The sequence below is a fragment of the Strix uralensis genome, chromosome 15 (genome assembly GCF_047716275.1).
Source record: "Strix uralensis isolate ZFMK-TIS-50842 chromosome 15, bStrUra1, whole genome shotgun sequence".
Classification (NCBI taxonomy): domain Eukaryota; kingdom Metazoa; phylum Chordata; class Aves; order Strigiformes; family Strigidae; genus Strix; species Strix uralensis.
Window position 1 is genome coordinate 10307130 of NC_133986.1, and position 23762 is coordinate 10330891.

The 23762-nt window shown below is 38.3% G+C and overlaps 1 protein-coding gene across 1 annotated transcript in view; it reads right to left on the minus strand.

The window, feature by feature from the left end:
* The window catches only part of SHANK2 (SH3 and multiple ankyrin repeat domains 2), a 338478-nt gene that overhangs the window by 226313 nt on the left and 88403 nt on the right, over window positions 1-23762 (minus strand). Inside the window, exon 11 of the mRNA XM_074884646.1 lies at window positions 3300-3609. Coding sequence (XP_074740747.1) covers window positions 3300-3609 — 310 coding nt within the window. The remainder of the gene's footprint in view (window positions 1-3299; window positions 3610-23762) is intronic.

The following is a 23762-nucleotide window of genomic DNA, read 5'->3' on the forward strand; positions in this document are numbered from 1 at the left end:
AAACATAGTAGATCTGTATCAGGAACACTTCCATTATCCTGCTGTAACTTCTTTACCATTTGGAACAGCATCGACCTTTCACCTCATTGTTCTGTTCTTCTGTTACCGGGAACAGGTGCTAATAAAATAAGCCATACTCAGGAGTTTAAAAGTGAGCTCTGGTTGCATGTCTGTGATGGGAGTTGGCATCAGAAACCCCAGCCAACTCTCAACAGTTGTTGAAAGGAAGACAGGAAAAGATGACATTCGGGTTTCAGTTCTTTTGCTCCATTCCCTTTTCCTTATAAATGTAAAATTAAAAAAACCCAGATCTATAAACTGTTGCTACACATCCAATTTCCACTTGTATCAAGCTGTATTTTCTGCCTAAGTCTGGTAGCAGCCAGGTAGCAGCGATTCACAGCGTTATGTCCCAGCATCTTCTTTAACTCCTATCACAGAGGATACCTTCATTTCCTCTCTTACTGAAAGAGGAGGGGGAAATGACACATTTAACCTTTGCACTGAACGCATCATTTCTCATGAGACGGGCTTACTAATGGAAATCAGGACTGTAACATGGGATAGATGACTCAAAAAAAAAAAAAAATAATCTTTCCTCTCTCCCCTTGCTCCCAGCTTGGGCTCCCAGCCCAGCATGTCCAATGCCATGAAGGAGCAGGAGGAAGATGAGGAAATTTCAGAAGATGTTTCCCTCTCACCCAGAAGAAGGCGGCCATCCTTGATGGCTCAGACCTGTCTGAGGTGGTGCTTTCACTAATCACCATGGGACAAATTCCACAGGAACGGTGCCAGTTCCTCTGCCTTCCCTAGCCCCCCTCAAAACCAGCTTGGTATGAAAAGCAGCAGCCTCATGAGAAGATAAACACCTGAGCCACACAGGCTGTAAAGATCAGAGGAACCCCTTCCAGCATCGCTCTCCAGCCCCTTTCCACAACACAAACCTCACAAACCTCATTAACCCTTTGTCATACTCTAACCGTCTTCATTAACCTACCCCTTCTGGCTGCCTCTGCTCCAGAACCCAACCTACTGCTATGTCAAAAAGGGTTTTTCATCTAAGGGGAGCAACAGCTTCGTGGTGAATGTATTATTTGCAAATAATAAGCAGAGATAGCAACAATTCCCACATTTAGCTGATAGTAAGTAGGTGGTCATACAGTTAAACAAAATCTGTGAGGGAAGTGTCATGTATGGTGCCATTCATGACTGTAAAACAGGCCTGTAGCAAGAAAAGGCATTGCTTGCAGGAAAAATTATATATAAAATGCTTTTAGCTGTCTTTAAATTTTAGAGAGGCTCCAGCACTCTTCTCAGTACTTGCATGTACTCTGGACATCTCTGAAACAAGTCTTAATGGTATATATGAAATTCTGCAGCTGGGTAGCAGTTTAAGTAGCTGTGATACTGATGCACTAAGAGAAAAAACAAAATTTTATTTCCACAAAATTTCAGGCATTAAACTGGTTTCCACTATCATTTGTGCTCATTTCCAAAAATCACGTGCTTTCAGAAAGGGAAGAGGAAACTGGCTGAATAAAGTCAAAGCAAATAAATGTTTGCTTCTTCAAAAAATTGTTTTAATTGTTCCCCCATCTCAAAGCATTTTTATACTTCAAGAATTTGGAAGTGTGTTATCCCAGGAATATTGATGAAAAGGCACCTTTTACCCCTTCCAGCTAAAATAATCATTGACTCTAAGGTAAAACCTCCCGCTCTGGTGGCATCAGCACTATCCAGTGGAACAGGAGGGCACTCATTTTCCGAAAAGCACCTCACAGCCACCTCCTCACCTAAGCGAAGCCTCATTACAGACAACCTGGTTTTAAGCTGATATGGGTCCTGTGAGGAAGTGTCACCCAAATTACAACCAAATGAGCTTTTGCCATTATTGTATCATACGAGGTAAGGTGGGTTTGCTCTACTGCATGAAACCAGTGGCGTAACAAATGTGGATCCTGTTCCTTCCAGCAATTCTTACATTTCAGACAACTGTTTTTTTACAACACACCATATTTCCACTCTCCAGCAGTATTGTTACTATCACAAATAGTGCTTGTCAGATTGGGTGCCTACAGCCAAGGACCTAAGAACATGCAAGGTAACAGGTGACAGCTTCAATACATGACGTTTTGTTTTACTGACTTGAAAATTCAAGTAAAGATCCATTACACCTACAAATGACAAAGAGAAACCAACAGCTGCATTTCTTAACAATACTCATGTTCTTTTCTACCCTGAACAATGGATGATTTTTGATATTAGGAAACAGGACAGACAAAGCCTGGTGTTTTAAATGACCACTGAATTAAATGTGTTTGGTCAAAACATTTCAGCTCTAATTCTCTCCATCAGTACTTGGCTCTGCCTCCCTTCACTTTTGCAGCCCTGGCTTTAACCCCTTGTCCTGATGCAGCTCCATCACTTACACACTTGACAGATGCGGTTCCCGAGTCCTTCTCAAAGTGAAGCTGGAATTGTCTATTCACAGGGCAGTGGCTTCACAAAGCTGAAGCCCCCTTTTGTGATCAAAACTTAGACACAATCCTCTGTTTTATTATACTACTTACAATACCTACATCACTCTAATTAGTTAGGATTTACTCTCCAGTGGGACATAGCTGCAGGATATTTGCAGAGAGTGCCTGCTAAATCACATTTGTAATTCAAGAGGAAAGAAAGAGCAGCAAAGTCACAGGGAATGCAAAACCCTGCAGCAAGGATAATCATGAAAGACACCCATGACATCTATCACTACCATCTCAGGAAGGCCCCTTTGCTCTCAGCCAGCCTGCTACACAGCCCCACTTATTCCCCCCAGTTATTCCCTCTATTTTACTCTTTGGTTCAGCACACATCTACAGAAGGGAGAACTTAAACAGTCTCTGCTTCATCACCCATGAGCAGCTCCAATATAGGTTTCAGGCAAGATCAACAGTTTCATGAAGGGACCAAGTATCTCAGAAACATTTTACTTCGCTGTTAAATACAATCATTACAACTATTAAAAGATCTTGAGAACAAGCACCTTGATTTGGAAGTGCAGACTCAGTGATAAGTCACTGCTGAGCTTTGCTGAACTTTAAAGTCTGCCTGGCTGCTGGAGCTCTGTGAGAAAACAGCTGGCTTTGACTGGAGCTTCCAGTGAAAATATTCACTCTTTTCCACTTTGCTGAGATTTTATTACCTATACCTTATATAGAGTGCAAAATGGGCATATAAATAACATAAAAGAAGATGGGAGTCCAGCATGATGATGTTAGGGATATCTCATGCTGTGCAAATAGTCAAAAAGTCACCTGATGTGCCTGTGCTGCTGCCGCTTGGCATCCTCTCCCAGCCTGTTTAGGGATGGTGACCGGCTCCGGGAGGACGGAGTGTAACTCCCCACAGTTTTTACAGTTCCATTAGGATTATTCTGCATCTGTTGAAGTAGATGAGGTGAAAGGCTGCGGTGTGAAGAAGCAGAGGAGGAGGCTGACCACTCAGGGAGGTTGTTGATGTTCAGATTGTTGTCGCTGTTGGAACGAAGCAAGATCCGAGGTGCTGCTAAGGTGCTCGGGGGTCTCCGCCTTCGGTTTGAATAGGTGGGAGCCTCTCTAAAGGGCACTGTGTAAAGAAAGACACCCAGGGTAATCTCAGATGATTTCACCATTCCTATGTGTTTACCACCTCATAAAAAGATTTAGCAACATATGGCATTGTTTCTTCTGTGGAGACAGAAACTCTACCTTGCCTGCCTAGCCAACTGAATTAATTATCTTTTAAAATATCATTAAAACCAAAAACAACTGGGCAATGTTAACCTGTCTACTGGCTTTAATAAATAGTTAGGCAACACCAGTGGCATGAGTCTGCTGAACAATCTGAACTATGGTCTAGGAAATGGGAAACACCCCATTATTGCCAAGTTTGAGTCTCAAAAAGTTCGTATTTGTGCTATGTTGTCACCTTCAATTGGAAACCCACAGAACAGGGGCTGATCAGCAAGATTGTTGATGTGTGATCTTCTAACTTCCTTCTCCCATCGGCACCTAAACTGGGAGAATTTCATTCCATCGCAAGTTCAGGCCTAACCTGAAGTCTGTAGTGTTAACAGTCACCTTATCCCCATCTTCCAGGTTAAAAATTGAGGACATACATTTTTCTCCTGGCAGAACTCTATTACACTGCTGTAATCCCTAGGTATTCCCCTCTTTCTAATCTAGGCATTTCTACCACATCTATTACTATTGTATATAGAACATATTACCCGAGGGTAATACACTCACTCCATCATGTGCTGTGTCCCAAAGAGAACATGACTGTATCCAAAGGCTGCAATATACTACTTAATGAAATAGTTGCAACAAAAAACAAAAGCAAGGGAAATAAAATTCTAATACAAACCACAGGGCCCATCCTTTCATCAGTGTTACTGGTACAGTACTTCAGTCACGAGAATTTGTACAAGCAGACACTACATTTTCCAGATCTCCTTTTCTCACTGCAGTGGGTCAGTTAGTTCCAAGTGCAACTTAAAAGGGAAATTTCCTAATAAAAAGCATCCAACTATCACTAGATACAATGGCATTTCCTACCCATACTATAAAGTAATAGAGGATCTGACCCTGAAAGCTCATGCTTGCCTGCATCCCCATTCATGCAACTACTCTCATTAATTTATTTCAGTGGAACTCATGGCGTCACAGGATTTAATCCAAAGTGCACATATTTACATCTGAAAAGTCACAGTAGTATAACTAATAAAAGGTAGCCAGGCATTATTCTGAGGACTTCATTGAGCTGTTGTAATGTTCAAAAAATCATATTTCAGTTGGGAAAGAAGCCCCACAAAACATCATCCTACATGTCTAAAGTGCCAGCAAGTGCCATTTATAAAGTGCCAAAAATGTCTACGCATTCAATACCCTTCAAAAACACACAAAAAACAGAATAAGAATGTCTGTCATACTGTGCAAGTAAATAATTCACATAAATATGAATATACATAGGAATCAATCTGTCCTGCCTTGAAATACAGCCTTTAATTGAGAGAACACAGCAAAACTTAAGGTTTCAGAGCAAAACTGAAAGCATATTTATAAGATAAAATAAAGATGGAACTGCAATTAAAAGAATGGTTTATGTCATTTTCACCAGAATCAGTTTATGATTAACTGAAATTCTGAATATTTTAAAACAACACCCTTCATATTTCTAACGAGCTGAAACTTTCTCTGGTAAAAAGCTCAACAACATCAGAACAACCAAACAAGAGAACAGTGTGCAGAGAGAGAAAGGGCTTTAAATTCATGTCCATAATATTTTGCTTGAAACAAGGCTGAAATAAGGGAAGTACCCTTTAAAAGCTGCTAAAAGGGGATAAAGCATAGAAGTTCAATATTTATGCTAGAAACTGGCAGAAACTCTGTCCAATTTTCAGGATATTCCAAGTTTTTCATATTTTGTATTTTTTTTAAGGTTTCAAAGCAGCAAAGTATGTCACTGAAAGCACCTTGATGCTTCAAATGTCACAGTGAAAGCCCTGGTTAGTACTAACTTAAAGAAAACTCACAGCACTTATTTCCAAAATTGACATATACAGATCTTCTAGGCTGATGTATGTGACATAGATGTGCCATTTGTGCATTCCTGTAATTTTGACATTTAGAATACAGCTCTAGAAATTGTTTCATTGAAGACAGGGATCTTTCCCAGGTACAGTAAAGCAGAATAGCTACTGTAATAATTTCAGTAAAGGAGAAAGTACACAAAACTGAATATAGGGAATGTTTTGCACATACAGGTTTGCTACCTGAAGGTCTAATGCTGTTCCCTTAGGGTCACCAAAGTTTGTCTTGGATTTCAGTAAAAATTGGATCTGACCTTTAGATTTTAATTTTTTATGACCTTAAACTGGTAACACTCCACGCAGACTGCCAAGCCCTCTAGCCATAGACTGGTAAAAGTAAATATTGACAACATTTTGGGGATGTTTACTGTAACTTTTGAGAGGTTGGTGGGATATCTTCTGGCAGGAGTGGGAGGGAGCACGAGGGCACGGTGCTCAGGCACGGCGACAGGACGGACGGATACTTGCTGAGCACGTTTATAGCAACAGATTTTAGAAAACACAAAACTGCATATTCATTCCTACCGAAAAACAGGGTATGTTTTCTATGAATACACACTCTCCATATACCAGGTTAAATTCATTCTTTTTCCCTTACATACCTTAGAAGGATTTTACATGACCATTAAGGAGTTAGCTTTTGCTTTGTTATTAATGTTCTATTCTTAAGGAGAGAACTACAAGCAAAATTAGCCTTTACTACAGAAAATAAACAGGAAAGGGGACAACTAATTACACCAATTGACGTGTGTCTAACACAAATCTTTTATAGAAAGAGTTAAAAATAAGCATTTCCGTGCCTAAAGTGATTAATATTCCACCCAACTGTTTCTTTTCCCCAGCAATCTGCAAACTGTAAGTGGGTGGATATTTTTTTAGCTGCTTCTCATAGGCATTATTTATATTATTTTCACAATAAAAAAATAACTACAACACAAAATGACGAAATGCGAATGTCCACGCTTTAACCCCTGTTGGACATTGTTTTTCCCTAATATTTCACCATGTTCAGAACTGTAAGTATAACTGTTGTAAAACTTGTCTGGGAAAAACACTTGATATAAAATTACATGAAAATGTCTGAACTAATTTCATGTCCCTAAAGTTTAAAATGATCACCCCTAAAAGCATACCTGAAAGTACCATTTAATCCTTCCTCCAGCTCTCAGCATTCTATTCCTGGCATTTCATATATCTGAAGGGGCAATTCAGCACCATTCACTGACAAAATTCACCTAGGAAATTCCTTACGTGTCTTCAAATGCATTTCTTAGGGAACAAAACATTTTTATAACTACTTGACTCTCCAGAGAAAAACCTAAAATGAATAAAGTCACATCCAGCTTTAATAATCAGTTGCCTAAATGGACTGTCTAGCACAAAATAATTTTGAAAAAGAAATTGCAGGAATTGATTAATTATAGAGTCACTAAGCCGATCATATTAAATGTACACAAGAAAACACCAGTCTGAAACATCAAAGTGTTCTGCTTTCATTGCTTACCTTCTTTCTTTGTGAAGGCATTTAACAAAGACTTCATTTTCCCTTTTTACTTTAGCAGCAATCCCCTCATTATATAACCTTTGCTGGGAAGAAAGAGGCAAAAAAAAAAAAAAAAAAAAGAAAAAAAGAAAGAAAAATATAATAAAGCTACCCAATTTCTATGTGTTCAGGCTGCCTGCACCCTGACATAAGCAGCAGGTTTCTGGGCACTGTGTAATTGCGAGCATAGCTGGGCATGCAGTACCCAGCGTTCTGGTGACAAAGCCCACCCCACATTCTGTCTGTCAGCTGGGAGCCAACTGTGCATAGACTGGAGCTGCTCAAAAAAAAAAAAAAAAAATCTTGCTATCTTTCACAGCATTAGTCATGTGAACACCACCGCCACAGCCTTGCAGACGATACTCTTGCTTCCGCGAGCGCTGCGTTTGTGCAGGAGCAAGCGCCAGGCTGAGGGAGGTGCAGGCGGCCGGAGCACCGAGGGGGCCAAAAATTCATATTTGCAAAGGGCAGGGGGGAGCGAGGTGCGAAAAGGAACTTCGCAGCGGCGCTCCGCAGGCTGCAACTGGGGAAAGGGAAACCTTGACAGAGATGAGAGCTGCTGTAGAAGTGCATTTAGCTTTTGAACTTGCACAACTGACTCTCAGCGCACAGAGGCTTTTTGCTATTTATTTGCTTTTTGCTATATATTTGCTTTTTGCTATATATTGGCTTTCCACTACTGATTTGCTTTTTGCTATTAATTTGCTTTTTGCTATTAATTTGCTTTTTGCTATTAATTCGCTTGCTTACTGCAATGCTCCAAAGAGCCAACTTGAGGAAGAGTACAAATCACATTCACACAATGACTACGTTAAGAACGGAGACAAAACTGCCACTAAACAGAATATCTTATCATGGCCCACATTCCAGCCTAAAACAGATGAGATACAAGCACAATTCTTTTCCACTCCCCTTCCATTGCACTGGAATAAAACAGAATTTCTTTTTGCACTGGGTAAAAATACGAAAATTTGACCAAGCTGTTTCGCTAAATTCAGTGCAGATGCCAGAAAATAAATGATGTAGCCATTGCAGTTTTTAAAGTACTAATTCTGAAAAAAAGTTCTATAGATAGCTATGCCAGCCAGTGCAAACATGCTCCCAGAGGAAGAGCAAATATCAGAAACGGGCAGACAGGAAGCAGGGGGGAGGTGTTAACAATCACAAAAATTTTAAGCGTAACTAGTTAAATGTAAGATATAAAGATTCCAAAGAATAGGAAATTTGCTGTTTTAAAAAAATGAGTAACCCACATTTAAAATTTGCCTTCAAATAGTATAAACTATATAACAGTTAATATTTATTCCATTTCAGATATCTCTGCTGATTGCTAACGCATCTATTTTGAAAATTAGGTCTTTTTCTTACTGAGAAAACTGCTTCAAGATAGACAGAAAATAAATTACTTAAATGGATTTAACCTCTATATGCATAATGATCTCATATTTAACATAACACTGTAAAGAATTACTAAGCATAAATAAATTGAATAGTTTAAACTTAATTTAACATTCCAGTGTTTACATATTTATTAATTTATAAAGGAATATTCCACTAAATTAATAGTAGTTTTACACTTTGGTTCAACTTCTTTTTAAAAGCAACTATTCGAAGCAGGTGGAAATCTTACCAGAGGAAATGTTGGACACAGCATATGCACATCATTAGATGTCTTTATTTGACATGAAGCATTTTTCTTCTTAACTTTGAAAAGATGCAAAGCTTTCTAAAGAATAACTTTAAACTATTAATCACTAACTTATAAATATGTGCATTAATTAGCTCCCCAGAAGAGTCAATATCATTTCCAGAACAAGAACTGCTACACCAGAACAACTGTGCCACTAATTATAAGCTTCTGTGTGTTACTTTTTCTATCTTCATTCAATCCCCCCGATTGTATTTGGAGCTACAAATGAAGTGTAATTATTAATAATATTCTACATTTCCATAGTGCTTTCTAACTAAACTTGGCCAATAGTATGCAAAGGTTCATGAATTCTGCACGAAAACTTCAGTATCTGATAGCACTCCTGCTCTGATAGCCAAATGGAGACCAACAGAAGGGAGTTTTATGGTGGTAGTTCCGGAAATGCTCAGGAAAGAGACTGAAATCTTAATTCTTTATTTACAGATGGGGCTGAGAGAGTCCTTTGTAAAAGTTAGGCAAGTGCTTGCTGGAGATCCTTACTTTTAGTAGCCACACAAGGGCTGTGCTGCCGCACAGTGTCTCCTCAGCTCCAAGCACTGCCGTAATTAATGCCCATGGGCACAGCTTTCCTAGAGAGTGCGTTTTAATTTTACACACTGTAGGGCAATATACTTTATTGATGATACAGAGCATAGATTGATCCCTGTATGCTTCAAGAGGAGAATTACCTGTTGTGCCCACAGGAAAGGAAGAAAATCACTGCCTCCCAATGCTCAGTTCTGTGCTTTAATAACCACAACACCAGGCACAGAAAAATATGTACAGGCTAAGCATTAACTATCTCCAAAGGGATGGGATCTCAGTGTTGCTCATGTTTCTCTAAGCAGAACGTCCTGGGTGCTTTACAGAGAAGGTGACACTGGTGTAGAAACCTGAGAGTTGAATCCTCACACTGCCTTTTCCTTTATGTGGGTGTCAGTGTTTCAAAGTAATGATAGTCAAAGTACCTAATCACAGCAGTTAGGCGAGTAAAGGGTTAACTCAATTGTGCTCATTCACGTCCGTACCTATATAGTAAAATAAAAACAGACAGGCAACTGTAGTCAATCAAAATCAGTCCCAGGGGGTATTTTTATTAGATTCTTGCTAGAGCTGTAGCATTTCATCATCTAGGGGGGGTTCTAATCAGTGTTATAAAAACATAAAAAATATTAAAGTCACTTGAAATTATTGAGTTTCATGGAAATTGTGGGAACTCTTTCTGATCTACACCATCAGACATATCACCTGATGAGTGATTGCTTTGTTCCATTTAACTGTCTGTCTTTTCCCCAACCCAGGAAATATAATTTATTCCTACATGGCAGAGCCTACTGCAATAAACACTATTGTACAATTGGAAAATATGACAATCAAGGAAGTCAGTGAAATATTTGCAGCTGCAGTTTTTGATTTTTTTTAATTTTCACTAATAGTTTATTAGAATTCATTTATTTTAACTGAACTCCTAAAATCTGTGATGTTGGAAAATTAAAGAAGAAAATATTCCAGCAGCTTCCACCTTTTGCTGAAAGATTTTCTGCCTCACAATGGTAGTTTTGGTATTATTAGCTCAGGACAAAAACCTAATAATTTGACTATGCTAGCACACAACAATAATATAACCCATAAGTCATCAGCATCCATAATCTAAAAATCATGAAGAACATGATTACAAATAGAGGTGAGGTAAGCCCTAATTTCTCTACTTCTTCTGTAGGTGCTCAGGAAAATGCATGTGAGCTTTGCATGGGGATGACCTGAGAAGAAAAGGCCACCTTAAACACAAATCAAAACATGGGCTCTTTTGATTAGCATCACAAAGTTTTTGGGTATTTCAGACCATAGCTCCCATTAGAAATCTATGGAAAATCAGTGACTTGCATACTCTTGAGGATCTATTTTTAGCCACTTAAATGCCTTTAGAAAAAACAAAAACTTAGCTGACCAAATCTACTCTCTTACTTAATCGCCCCACCAACACACCTCTAAGAGCATGGGCTTCTCAGATAATGGTAGAACACAATTATGATTGCCATGTTTTATTCTTTTTCGATTTTGTTCATTTTGTAGTTCTTGCGAGAAAAATCCCTTTAACTTGTATATACATCTACGTTTTTGTTAAAAATACAGTTCTTAGCATGTATAAATGCATTTCTCTCCAGTATAAAATAGGCTTCCTGTATGCGAAGCCACCAAATGGAGAGTTAGACAAAAAATGACAGATTCAAATGTAGAATGTAAAGTACAAAAAGACTCCTGAAAAAGAAAAAAAAACAAGGTTGGTACAGTGCTTCTAGATTACTTATTCCAGAAAGCCACAAGGTGATCAGGAACACAGGCAGTGGTGACAGATTCAGAAGGAATCCACCTCAGAGGAACAACTAAACCTATTTTATAAAGCAAAGGGTTTATTTTTCTGAAAAAATCTGGGGAGTTTGTTCACGAACCAGCACTGAGAGAGAAGCATCTGAGCCCACTCAAATGATGCTCAAAGATCCCAGCCTTAGCTGACCTAACATTAGTATCTCTCTCACCTCCATTAACATCTTCTTACCACCCAGCTACTAGTGGTATCAGTCAGCCCTTGTTAGTAGCTTTTGGGCAGTCAGTCCAAGTTTGAAGGGTAGAACGGGGGCAGGAGACTGTGTGCAGGAAAGGACAGCAGAGGGATGGCTCAGGAACAGATGGCAAGAGTTACCAATTAGAAAGAAAAACAAAAAATAGCAGTGCAAGTTCCACAGCCATGTGCCAGACATCCCTTCCGTCACCTGGCATTTCTGACACATTCCCATCCCCAAACTTTGCTCTATGCGACAAGGGCCAGTCTCACTCTGCTCTCACAAGAAACCACACTCACTTGCTTAAAAAACAACAACAAGGAGTTGGAAAGTCTCTCAGATATCCAGCAAAAGCCATAGCTTAATTAGAGGAAATTTTTTATGTGGTGGAGTGAACTGGCCACTGCTGGCCGGGCTCTCCAATTTTGCAGAAAACACTTTACGCAATTAGAAGCATTTTAATAACTAAGCATGTGAGGTGTATGTGTTTGTGGGTACATTTCAAAGGAATTTAAAAGTTGATGAATATACAGGTGCCACCCATAAATGAGCTTAAAATCATGGAGAGTGACAATCAATCCCTCTTTCTTACCACACTCACATGATTATCAATAAGCCTTCACCAAGATTACAGCAGTAAAGCAAGAATAACATTCAAAGAGCTGCATGCTTCTGCAGAAGGGAAACATGTTCACCATAAGGCTTTACTTTCACATGCTTACACAGTATCAAGAAGATACAGAGAAACTTCTATTTAGATCACGTTTAAAAACTGCTAAGTATTGCTTAAAACTTCTATGTCAGAACAAATGTCTGAAATCTCTTTGATAGGTTACAAGATAATAGGTTTAGAAATTATGATTCAAAAGAGCTTGAATATCATGGGCTTTGCCTTTTTCAAAAAAAATGACCAGACTCCATGTGGCAATACAAATTTCTGAAGCTCTGACTGCAGTGATACACATACACAGATCAGAATTTACCTAAGAACCAAAATAAAACCTCCATCCTCGAGGATGCGCAGCTGCTTTGTAGCCTAAAATTGCGTGAGGAATCTGGGTCAGGGGTGCAGATGGAAGTGGAACAATGGAAGGTTAAAAGGTGGGAAAATGAAACCTTCCGATTTCATGTGAAAGCCTGGAAGTGGGGAGGAAACAATGGCCAATAATGAGGGAGACGTCTTGCAAGTATCAGCTTGAAGAGAGAGAAAAGCAAATGCAATGACAGAAAGCTACAATAGCTGAAGGAGAATTTTAAAATATGATTGAAATCTATCAGCAATGTCGAAGAAAGCAGCCTATTTGAATAAAATATGTATGGCTCACTTTCATTCTAACAGGTATTCTGCTACAACGGAAAAGCAACTTATCCAAATAAAAACCTGTATTTTATGCAGTTCTGTTTCTGCAGAGTATTCTCCCTCAGCCGGAGGTAGGAAATGGGAAGGCCAGCTCTGCCAAGGGTTTCTCAAGGTTCTATACTCCCAGAGCACCCATAGCCCCTCATTTCTATCATGCATGTTTGGGTTGAAAGTAACATGAACCTTACTCTGAATAGTACAAATAACTACAATAAATATTTGTTTCTATCGTCTAAACATTTGTGCACCCAGATAAAAAACAGTTTTCTCTGCTGGTTGTGAAGACAAGGAAAAAGAAAATCTTTTTAAAAGTAAATAGATATTGTGAATCCTTTCAAAAAAGGCAATGGGTGATTTGCAGTAGACAAAACATGAAACTAGTTAATTGTTCTCTTTAAATATGGACAGGGCTGATTTTAAGGCCTGTTTTCTTCAGCAAGTAGAACTCATCCACAATTGTTCATCTTTATACAGCAGCAGACTGTTAGTAACCAGCTACTTAGCAGTGTCATTGAAGCAAGAGATTAACAACTTATACAGTATCTGGATAGAAAGATCTATTTAGCTCAGACTATCAGCTTGAACTGAAAGCATTCAAGTGTGAACCCCTGAAGCTACATTCTTTCACCTCCAACAATAAGATAGAAAATATGAATCAAATATAATTATATCCCAGTACAAATTCTTGCGCTCTTTAAACAAGCTGGTGAAAGGACGGTACAATTTTCTCCACTAATAATACACTGGAAATCTAGTCCTGATTCGGCTCCACTCAGAAGCACTGAATTACATAACAAATTAATTTCCTTCTTTGCATTATGTATACATTGAGTTGGGAAAAATATCATTTAACATCAGGGGGCTGTGCATATCCCAACCCACACAGTTTATGCTGAAAAAAAAAAAATAATAAAAAAGCAGTGTCATTCAGAGAGAGAAGAATTTCATGGCTGGTAGCTCCTGCAAACAACGATGCCTGATTCTTCTCTTAATGTCTGACGCTGATGGGCCTTGGATGCAGGATACAAATTTGTGGGTTGCAATCTGATGTTGCAGAGGAGAACAAAGACAAATGAAACTACACAGAGAAAAACAAATGTACCAATATTGGATTGCATGCTGTTTCTGTGTTCTGGTGTTGTACAGAAAACAATCTAATTTTGCCTTTTTGTAACTTTCCTCCTACCAAAAGCTCTCAACGAATTCCTTAAATCATTATGTTGTTCCAGGCTTTATTCAGTGATTTGATTTCACTGCTTTAATCTAAGTGTGAACCTCTTTAGTAAATAGTGGGACAAAGCATCTGTGCTTCCAAAAGTGTTGGTGGATCATGTCAGTTTTATTTAGAATAACACCATTTTCATAACTGAAAAGTGTATATTGCTCTCAATGGGGGAAAAAAAAAAAAAAAAAAAAAAAAAAAGATAGATTGGACTTCTCGTAGAAGCTACAAAATATATAACTAGCCAAAGTGGTCAAATGGTGTGCCAGAGGCACTTCCATTATGCTAGTACGATTTATACAGACAAGTGGGGGGCATTGGGTAAATTTATTTGTACTATTTTAGGTGTCAGTCAGTTGGATCCAATTCTCCAGGCTTCTTATCTTTCAGCACTGTTTCCCCAGCACATCAGATATGAAATACATCCACTCTGCTCTGACAACATTCTACAGTACCTGTGCAGAAGTCTAAATGATAAGACAAGGTGCGTAAGGATGAAGTATACACCTACTATGAATGCCAGCTTTATAACCCACCTCTGGCTCCAAGCGTCTCTCAAACACAGTTACTCCTGATTTACTGCAGGGCAAATGACAGGAGAAACCAAGCCATGACGTTAAAGTTCATGCATGAGTGGGAGTTAGCCCAAGGCAGGAATTCTAAGAAAACAGCAAAGAAACAGATCTACGATATCTTCTTTCAGCTCCAGCTCCTCCCTCTTCTTCAACTCTCAAATCTCGGTGTCTTTCACTGCCATTTTTCAATCTCATTTTCCTTTCTTGTCATGGCTACAGTTGCCTTTCATTGTTTCCATCACCAGTTCACTAAGCATAATCCTCCTGCCACCCATAGCCAATGGGAAATAAATGGCACGTAAGAGTGCGTCAGGAGAGATAATTTCTAGAAGATACCACGTCATGGCAAAGTTATATAAAATTAGCAACAAAGACAAATGAATAAGGATAGAATGGGGGGGCAAGAAAACAGTATATGAGACAGCTTATCTAAAAGAGGAAGATTTGTATGAGGTCACAACACGTAAATGCCTGACAGTAGTGGAAAAAGTCATCCAGTCCTCATACGCTGAAGTTTAATTGTGAAGAGAGGAGGGAACAATCAAGCAGTTCATATGAGATTACTATAACTTTTTAAAATCTTATTGCACTTTGAGACTAATATTTTCATTGAGAAAAGAATACAGTATTTACTGCAGACACACAGCTGGGCTTGAACTGTCAGCAAAGGAACTACAGAACTGTGAAAGCTTTTCACTCTACTGGTTGGCTTCCCACAGGTGCCCATTACTTTGTGATGTATTTAATGACAAAAACTTGCATTACCACGTTCATTCTTATTTTACAGTAGAGCAGCAAAAAGAGCCCATTTTTATTCCGGCAGAAGTATTACCAACAAAAGCATAAACTAAGTGCCAAGAGAACTAAATTGTTGACTCTGCAGCCTCCCTGAAGCCCGCGAATCTGCAAATAGTGAGAGAATTTAAGGAGAGAATACTGTTGGGGATCATGAGTGTAGAAGAAGCCAGTGAGACCTCCATACGCCATAGACTTGCATAACAATCTAGAAATCAAAAAGCTTTTACATGATTGTAGATGTAGCTTCTCAAATGTGAGGTTAGTGAGAACCACCATTACGGCACGTTATCCTCTGCACACTTTTTTTCCCTCTTATCTAGTATAAGCAATCTTCAAGAATTCCCCATTTGCTCTTACTCTCATCATCTCAATTCCAAAGTGGACCTAAGCACTGCGAGCACCAAGTAAGTTATACTTACACTTTTGAGACAATGCATATTTGGGTTACCTGAGTAGAGAGTCTCTACTGCAAATTTCCAATTGTCTTTTATGCTACAGATAGTAGATCTGCAATACAACCATTCAACCCCCAAAATATCTTCTCTTCTAAATAGAGGAGAGCAAGCTCTATCTAAAGTCCTGTCATCAAGCAGGATCTTTAGAAGATAAAACCCAATAATTTAAGCTGGTAATTGTCTCGCTATCCTTAGTTCCATTTAGACATTTGGTGTTAAAAAGAAACTAAAACATTGCTGACTTATTCATTAAAATAACAGCATTTTAAATTATATTAGTAGCCTACATTTCTTCATCTCAGAAATAACTGTTAATGAATCATGCTGGTATAAATAAGAAAGGATAAAAAAAGAACGTATCCGCTGTAACAGGGGGTTATCTTTGTACAAATATGTAGGTGTTTGCAGCATTTGTAATGTTCTCAGTGGTTAATCCCATTGAAAAAGGAAGGCTTGCTCACTGAAGAGTTTTTGAGGTGGATTAAAAATTAAAGTTGTGTTAGCAATACTATGCCTACTTCTGGTTCAAGACATTACCACTTGCATTTTGCAATGGTTGAAAATGTTGAGGCAAGACTTTCTTTCCCCCACAGTGTAGCCTACAGATTAAGTCTTGAGGTGGTGCACTGACAGCTGAGTTTAGATTTTATGTAACAAGAATATGAAAAAGGACTCTCTTGTTTATATAGGTTAGTAAGTCAGTGCAGGTAAATAAGATCAACTGAAAGAATAAAGAAGGTGCAAGCTTAAAACCCATTATCAAAAAGTAATCTTATGTACATACAATTTCAGAAATATTACTATTTATTCTTGTGTTTCTGGCAGCAGCGGTAGATATGGCTACATGATATTCATTAATTCAGCGGAAAATGCATGGCTGACATCCAAGACATTACTATGAAAATAGAAGTGTTCTGGATATTATTTGGCAGTCACACCCACAGACATCATGAGTACTACAATAAAATTTGACTTCTGTGTTCAAGTTTCAAAATAACTCTGTTTTCTTCCGGACAAGAAGTGATGCAAATAAAGCTAGTAGAAAATGGCAATGCCCATCCCTAAAAAACAATGGGATCAGAGAAAGGAGAGTAATTGTATAAATAAGCTAATTGCATATGTTGTTCTCTACTAAGTCATGCCATTCAGGTGCAGATTCTTGATGTTTCAGAATAATTGCAGACTGTGTGTTTAGGAGAGGAATTACGTTGGTATTACCTGTACACATGTGTAACTACTGTATGTGCCCACCAGCACCTTCATTAGAGGAAGGATCATTTGGCATTAACCACCTAGGATCTAGCCTGTCATCGTCTACAGAAGTACATCTAAACTAAGTTATGATGACTGTACTCATATACTCAAAGGCATAGCTTCCCATATGAGAATTTTAAGTAATAAACAGTACATCTTTGTAAGAAAAAAAGTGCATGAAAAATACGCTACTTACCAAAAGAAAAAAGTACATAAGACAGAACAGATAAAACAGGGTAATATAAAATAGGTATTTCAGATATTACTTTAGGAAGCTTCAGTTGAGAAGCAAATTCAAATTACTTGCAATATTTTTTTGTTTACTGACGTTTGTAATAGAGACATAAAATGCAGGAAAGGTCCAGCCCTTGGCTCCACCAGTGGACACCAGACACAGTTTCACCGGGAACTTGTGGTGCAGCAATCCTGCCAGCAGCCCCCGGCAGCTTTGGGTTCTGAGGAACCACTGCTTCTAGACAACATACAGGTGACCACAGCCCCCAGGACGTCTCTGTTGCAACGGGGGACAGAAACAGTCAAAAGATTATTCACACTCCCATGCCGTGTTCCCAGTGGAGGACAGGAAAGTCTAAGACCACTCTGTCAGCTGGCCGATGACTGGTGGAAGCGTGGCAAAACAGAACAAGAATAAATGGAAAATTATGAAGTTTGGAAAACTTTTCTAGAATCACTGCAAGAGTAAATTTTCCATAAAGTGTTAATATATTTTTCCTGGTCAAGAATTTGGCAAGAAATTTAGAAATGACTCACTCACCCCTGGCTAGGACCATGCTTTCCTTTATGTTGGGAAGCTGCAAGGAACATCAAAGGAATTATCAGCAGAAAAGAAGGAGGAGAAATAAATGGGACTCACAGGACACAACTGAGGTCAAGAAATAAAGTATAAATGGAAGCAGAAGAAAATATAGTGAAATTCCAGTGATTCCCAGTGAATCTGGGAGATATAATCTGAAAGAGATTTTCAATGGAGAAAATAAAATGGGTTACTGCTTTAAAATGATTAGGAATCACAGTACTCAAGGACTCAGGAAAGTGTATGTCATATAGTATATAAACAAGAAAGCAGTGTACATTTGGATGCTGCACGTTGCATCAAGGAGTAAGGTGCAATTCCTACAGCCTCTTCTCAAATCTTATTCAGTTTCTGAATACCAGACACCAGTTTAGCATAAAGATTTATCAAACCATATAGTAACCAAAAGCAATACAGTAAATAATGAAGATGCAGGAGTGACTAGTTAGTGATTTAAATTTACGTAGGGAAGACTACAAAAAGTAAATGCTCTGAGCAAGCTCCTACACCATTCACAGAGTCACAGAGTTTTGACACTGGAAGAGATATAGGTTGTTAAGTAATGAATAAGCAGAAAGACAGTGCTGCTTAAATCCTAGTCCAAGTAAAGGTGGTGTATCTTTTGCTGTGGACTCTAACGGGACCAGAATTTCAGTCAAGAAATAAAGGAATATTTGAATAATGCAAGATAGAGGAATGTTACAGAACAACAGAAATGGACCTATGTAGGATAACCAGAAGAACAGAAGAGTATAAAAGCATAGAAGGTATTCAAAAGTATTTCTCCTCTCTCCCTATTATTCCTTTGAACAATCAGGGATTTTTCTAGGCACATAACTGGGAAGAGCAGAGCGGGTGCAGCCCTGGTTCACAACAGCCAGATCAGCTGGAAGGCAGGTAGCTCTCCACAGCCTGTCACGATCACAAGTCACATTTCAATCTGAAAGCTGTACAGAGCAGTGCAGTTTACCCCCACCTCTATTGTTGCCCTGTATTCTAGTGCAACCTAGACTTAGTAAAATAAATTAAGAAAACCAATTTGATGCTTTGATCCATCAAGGGAGTGGAATAATCTGTGGAGCAAAAGTGAAAAATTTCACAACTGTAGACAGAAATCCCTGTGAATTGTACTCTCCAGAGTAGAACTCCAACAGAAGAACAACCCAGTAAGCTTTCCATTTCATTATTCAAATATTGTGAATATTTCAATAGATGAGGTTCAAAATACTAACTAGAAAACTCATTTTTAACTATTGCTACACTGGTCCATTATCTAAAAGAATGGGCAGGGTTTTCTTTATACTTTTTTTGGTTTAGTACTTTTTTCTTAGTACTTTTTTCAGCTTACATGATCAAGAAGCTTAGCATTTGAGGTTTGTTAGGTTTTTTTAGAAGAGACTATATGAGATTTCTGATCATTAACTGACAGGAATGGATAGCCTTTTCTGAAAATATGTATTGCTAGTGGTAAATAACATCATAAACAAAATACAGATTTTCTCTCCTTATCATCACCTTACTCTGTTTCAATGTGGATTTTATTTTAGAATCTCACTAATTAAGCCTTACTGACGGATTTTAAATTTCATCTGTGTTCCTTAAAGGGCTCAACTGTCAGGGCTATTGTTGCTATGCACTATTATGGCTGGGAAAACCTTTGTCCATAAATTCAATTGATCTTTCTTATCTATTCTGTCCCTCTCCTTTACAGGAAAAAGCTGGGGAGTGTGTGGGGAGAAACTATCTCCTAACTAACGTTCTGAGGATGGTAATTTTCTTCAGTTTTACAACATTACTATTTCCTATCTATCGATATTCTGGATTTTCAATACCTACCTAGTGCAGGTGGTGCCTAGAGTCAGTGGTAGAACAAACCCCCCAACACACAACTGTTAATGCCAGGTGAGAAACATCTTCACTAACAGGGAGTACTGTAAAGAAAAGACATGCAGACACAGAAAGGAAAAGGAGGAGAGAAAAAACCCCAAGGTCTAGAGACTGGATTAGCAGTGATGAATAGACCCCATAAGCACATAACAGCACATAAATGTACCATAAGAATGGGCAGTTCTGGCTGGCAGAAAACACCACTGCAGCTCCAGAAAAGCCTGCAATGAATGAACTGGAGTAAGGATACTGTGAAAAATGGCTGAAGTTGTTGAACAGAAATCTAAGGATTACTATGAGGCACAATTTAGGGAACAGTATGAAAAAATACGGAAAATGAGATAGGAAATTGAAACAAAGCAGAACTTTAATACTAATGGCAATAATCACAGATAGATATTTCTAAGTAAACGGAGGTAGAAGCACACACTAAGGACAGAAATCATGACCGCTATCAATGGCAAATGCTCTCTCCCAACGGTCTGTTGATTTTAGTAACTTCTCAAAACACAGCACATTCAGGGAAAGTTTTTAAACAGCACAATATGTGCTAGAATTTGGGAGGATACAAGAATGCTAATCATATTGCAAGATCATATTATTAGCTATTCATGCCAAAAGCAGGACAATCTAAAGCAGCAATTTTTGCATGCATTCATGCAAGCCACATACACCTAGTAGGACCTTCAAGCATGATCACAGCAGAAATTTCTTTGGAGAACCAAGACCTTTAAGGTCCTCAAGCTTGTTAGGGGAATAAAGTTATGAAAGGAGTGGAAACAAATATTATAAAACAACTTTTTGTTTCCTTGAAGAACAGATCAATTTGTCTAACCATTAGGAAGGAGTTTACTCATTACTAATCCACGGGCATTAAAAATTAGTGTTCTTAATAAGCTAGGAAGGACATTAAAATAATTTTAAAAAAAGAGTACAAGTGCTAGGTAATTCATGTAAGTAACATAAGCACTTGAGTGCAGCAAGCGCAGAGCAAAATCCAGCAAGTACTATTGGACTTGGGCATTTCTGCAGCATATTCCCAGACCAAAGAGCAAAAGGGAACATAGTTCACGCGGGATTGTTGAAGAGTCGGGAGGGTCTGGCAAGGCAAGCATTATGCTAGAGCTAACAAGTCATTCTTTACTCAAAGTATTCCATGCAGATCCACCTGAGAACTCTACACAGTTTCTGGGTATGCCAGGTTGTCATTCCTCTGCATAGTGAAAGGTTACTGCAAATGCTGCTAAGGGAGGGTAGATTTACCACCGGGCATATTTTCTAGGTCCATTTACTTGAATTCTGAAAGACATACTTCAGTGGGGCACAGGAATACAACCAGTTCAAAAAAATATCCTACAATGTACCTTTCTACACCATTAGGCATCAACTACCTGTAGAGCTCTAGTGTTTTTATGCCCCTAGTCACATGGTGTTTAATGTTACAGTAATTAGTTTTACCAGTCTCCACGCAGGTACACTTGGAGTGGCACTGTCACCCCTCCATATGGGGAAGATCAGGGGTTGTTAAAACCTGCTGTCTCATAGGAAATCACATGGAAAAAGAGAAAGAGAAAAGACAGAACCATAGCTCTTCAACAGGCAGGATGGGGTAAGATAGTTAATTAGAAGGTTTGCGATGGATCATAACGTGTTTCACACAGCCAAACCACCCCCAGACAGCCCAGCTGCATTTGAGTCAGTAATTCTGTTCGGTCAGTTAAAGGATGGTGCTGAGGGCCCTTTTAGAACTGGCACAGTAGCATTTCAAACACTGGTATTTAAACGTTTCCCTCATTTAAAAATATCATTTAAAGAGGGTCATTATTAAATTTATAGAAAAACTTTCACGTATTGCTTGGATTTTTAATTATATTGCTATACAAAAAAATCATTAATTGTACCAGCTCGTACCTTAAGAAATCATCACTCAGCATTCAAAACGACTGCACTTTTCTTCATAGGGATTTAAAAGCTAGCATGACTAAACAAATATGTTTCATTTGCACAGTATTTTAGGAGGACTGGAAAGAAAAAACAATTAAATTGTACCCTATGGAAAAATACCTGCTCCTTTTTCTTGAAAATACCTGGATCTACTAAGAAAAATATTTCAAAAAATGTATCCCAGAAAAATCAATTTTTTTGCCCATTCTGGTTTGAATATTCTAATTCTGTCCAGTAGCATGTATCTGTGAAAAGTCATCATTAGATAATTTTCTGTCCCATAGCAACCACTATGTTTTCTCAGGGAAATAAAGTATTTTTACATCCTTAGGCATTACCTTTCTCTGCACGGTTTCCTAAATGAAGCTGTTTGTAATCTAAGGCTAAGATCACAATTTACACTGGGCTTTGCAGAGATTTATAGCTATATATGTGGAAAATAAAACACTAGGCATAGGCTTTTCTAACCATATGTATGTGTGCATGTGCATGTATACAGTGAGAGCAAGCATGTAACATTTTAAGTGAAAAGCCTGGATTTGTTAATAAAATACTGCTTATTTAAAGTAACAGATTCAAGTTATTATACACATTTACATTATTAAACTATTATCTGAAAGAGAGCAATGGAAAGAAGAGAGAGGTAACATTTCAATGATCTGAACGTACAATAATTTAGATCTGAATTTGCTCAGTGATAAGGAAGTAAATAAGACACCAGAGGCTATAAGCTGCTTGAGAGGATCTTCCTGTAACTGTCACAGCTCACAATTTCATGGTAATCCAGAAACTTCAGGGCTGCTGGCCAGAGCTACCAGTTCTGAAACGAGGGTTCTCAGTTCTTTACCAAAGGTCTCTGTGGAGCTGGCTTTTTCTTAAAAGGTTTTTTTAATAAGTAAATCACACTAAAGTGACTATACCTATTTTAAATAATTTACTGATGCTATTTTACTGTGCAAGTCACTCCTGAAATTCCCTACAGGCATTACAAAGAAGCAAACGTGAAAAGAGAAGTACACAACGTAGTAGTACGCCAGCAAAATAATGGCAAAAAAAGGCCACAGAAGCAGACCCTGTACTACACTGTGACTTACTGTAATCATGTGAGAGCATATCATCTCCACTCAAGCATAAAAGGACTATCATGAAAAAAGAATTTGAATTTTTTTTTTCTTTTTTTTTTAATTTGGCAAACCTATCACGTCTTTTTATGACAACAAAATGTTACTGATTTCAGTTTTGAACAATGAGGGGCACTGGAATGTGCAAAACTTTCCCAGGGGAAACTGAAAGTGCTCGAGATACGGAAGGTTAAACAGGATGCAGACACCCACACAAAATGCTGCCGGAAGATAGTAAGCTGGAAAAATAAGATTCAACTAGCTGTTGCACCACACCAGATCTTTAGCAAATCCAATTTCTCTGGATAAATTTTGAAAAATAAACATCAAGGAGGTTACAAGAGATGAAGCTTTGAATTTTCTTAACTGTTCATTGGGACTGCTGATTTCAGCAAAGATGAAATGTTTCCATCTCTATTTACTTTGGCTTTTGAAACCAAATACAGAAAGAAGACTAGTAGGAATCCATTTGTTCTCACTGTACAATTTCAATTTTTTGTCATTAAGCTTTAATGTAATGAAAAGACATGATCTGAACAGTGTTTATTTCAATGATGATGCAATGTGATGGGTGCACTGCATAATGTCATACGATATCAAAAGATGTGTCCTGGTGTAACCTCCCTTACACATAGTGAGAAGCCTCTGCAAACACAGAAGACAGTTAACAGCTTTGAAGCTGTTACTGGAAAGTTGTCACTTGCTTCAGTAACTCAGTGAGATTTATGACTATCTAACCTTAGTGGTCCAAGCTGCTCAAATGCTTAGATATGAAACTATGCCTTCATTAGTTTCTGAAAGGCTCATCTTTCTTCTCTTAATTTACGAAGATTTTTGTCACATAAGCACAGTGAAAAGAACTGTACAAAACTGACTTAAGGCAAGTTCTGTGCTCCTTCATCTGGGGGCTGACTCAAAGCTGCA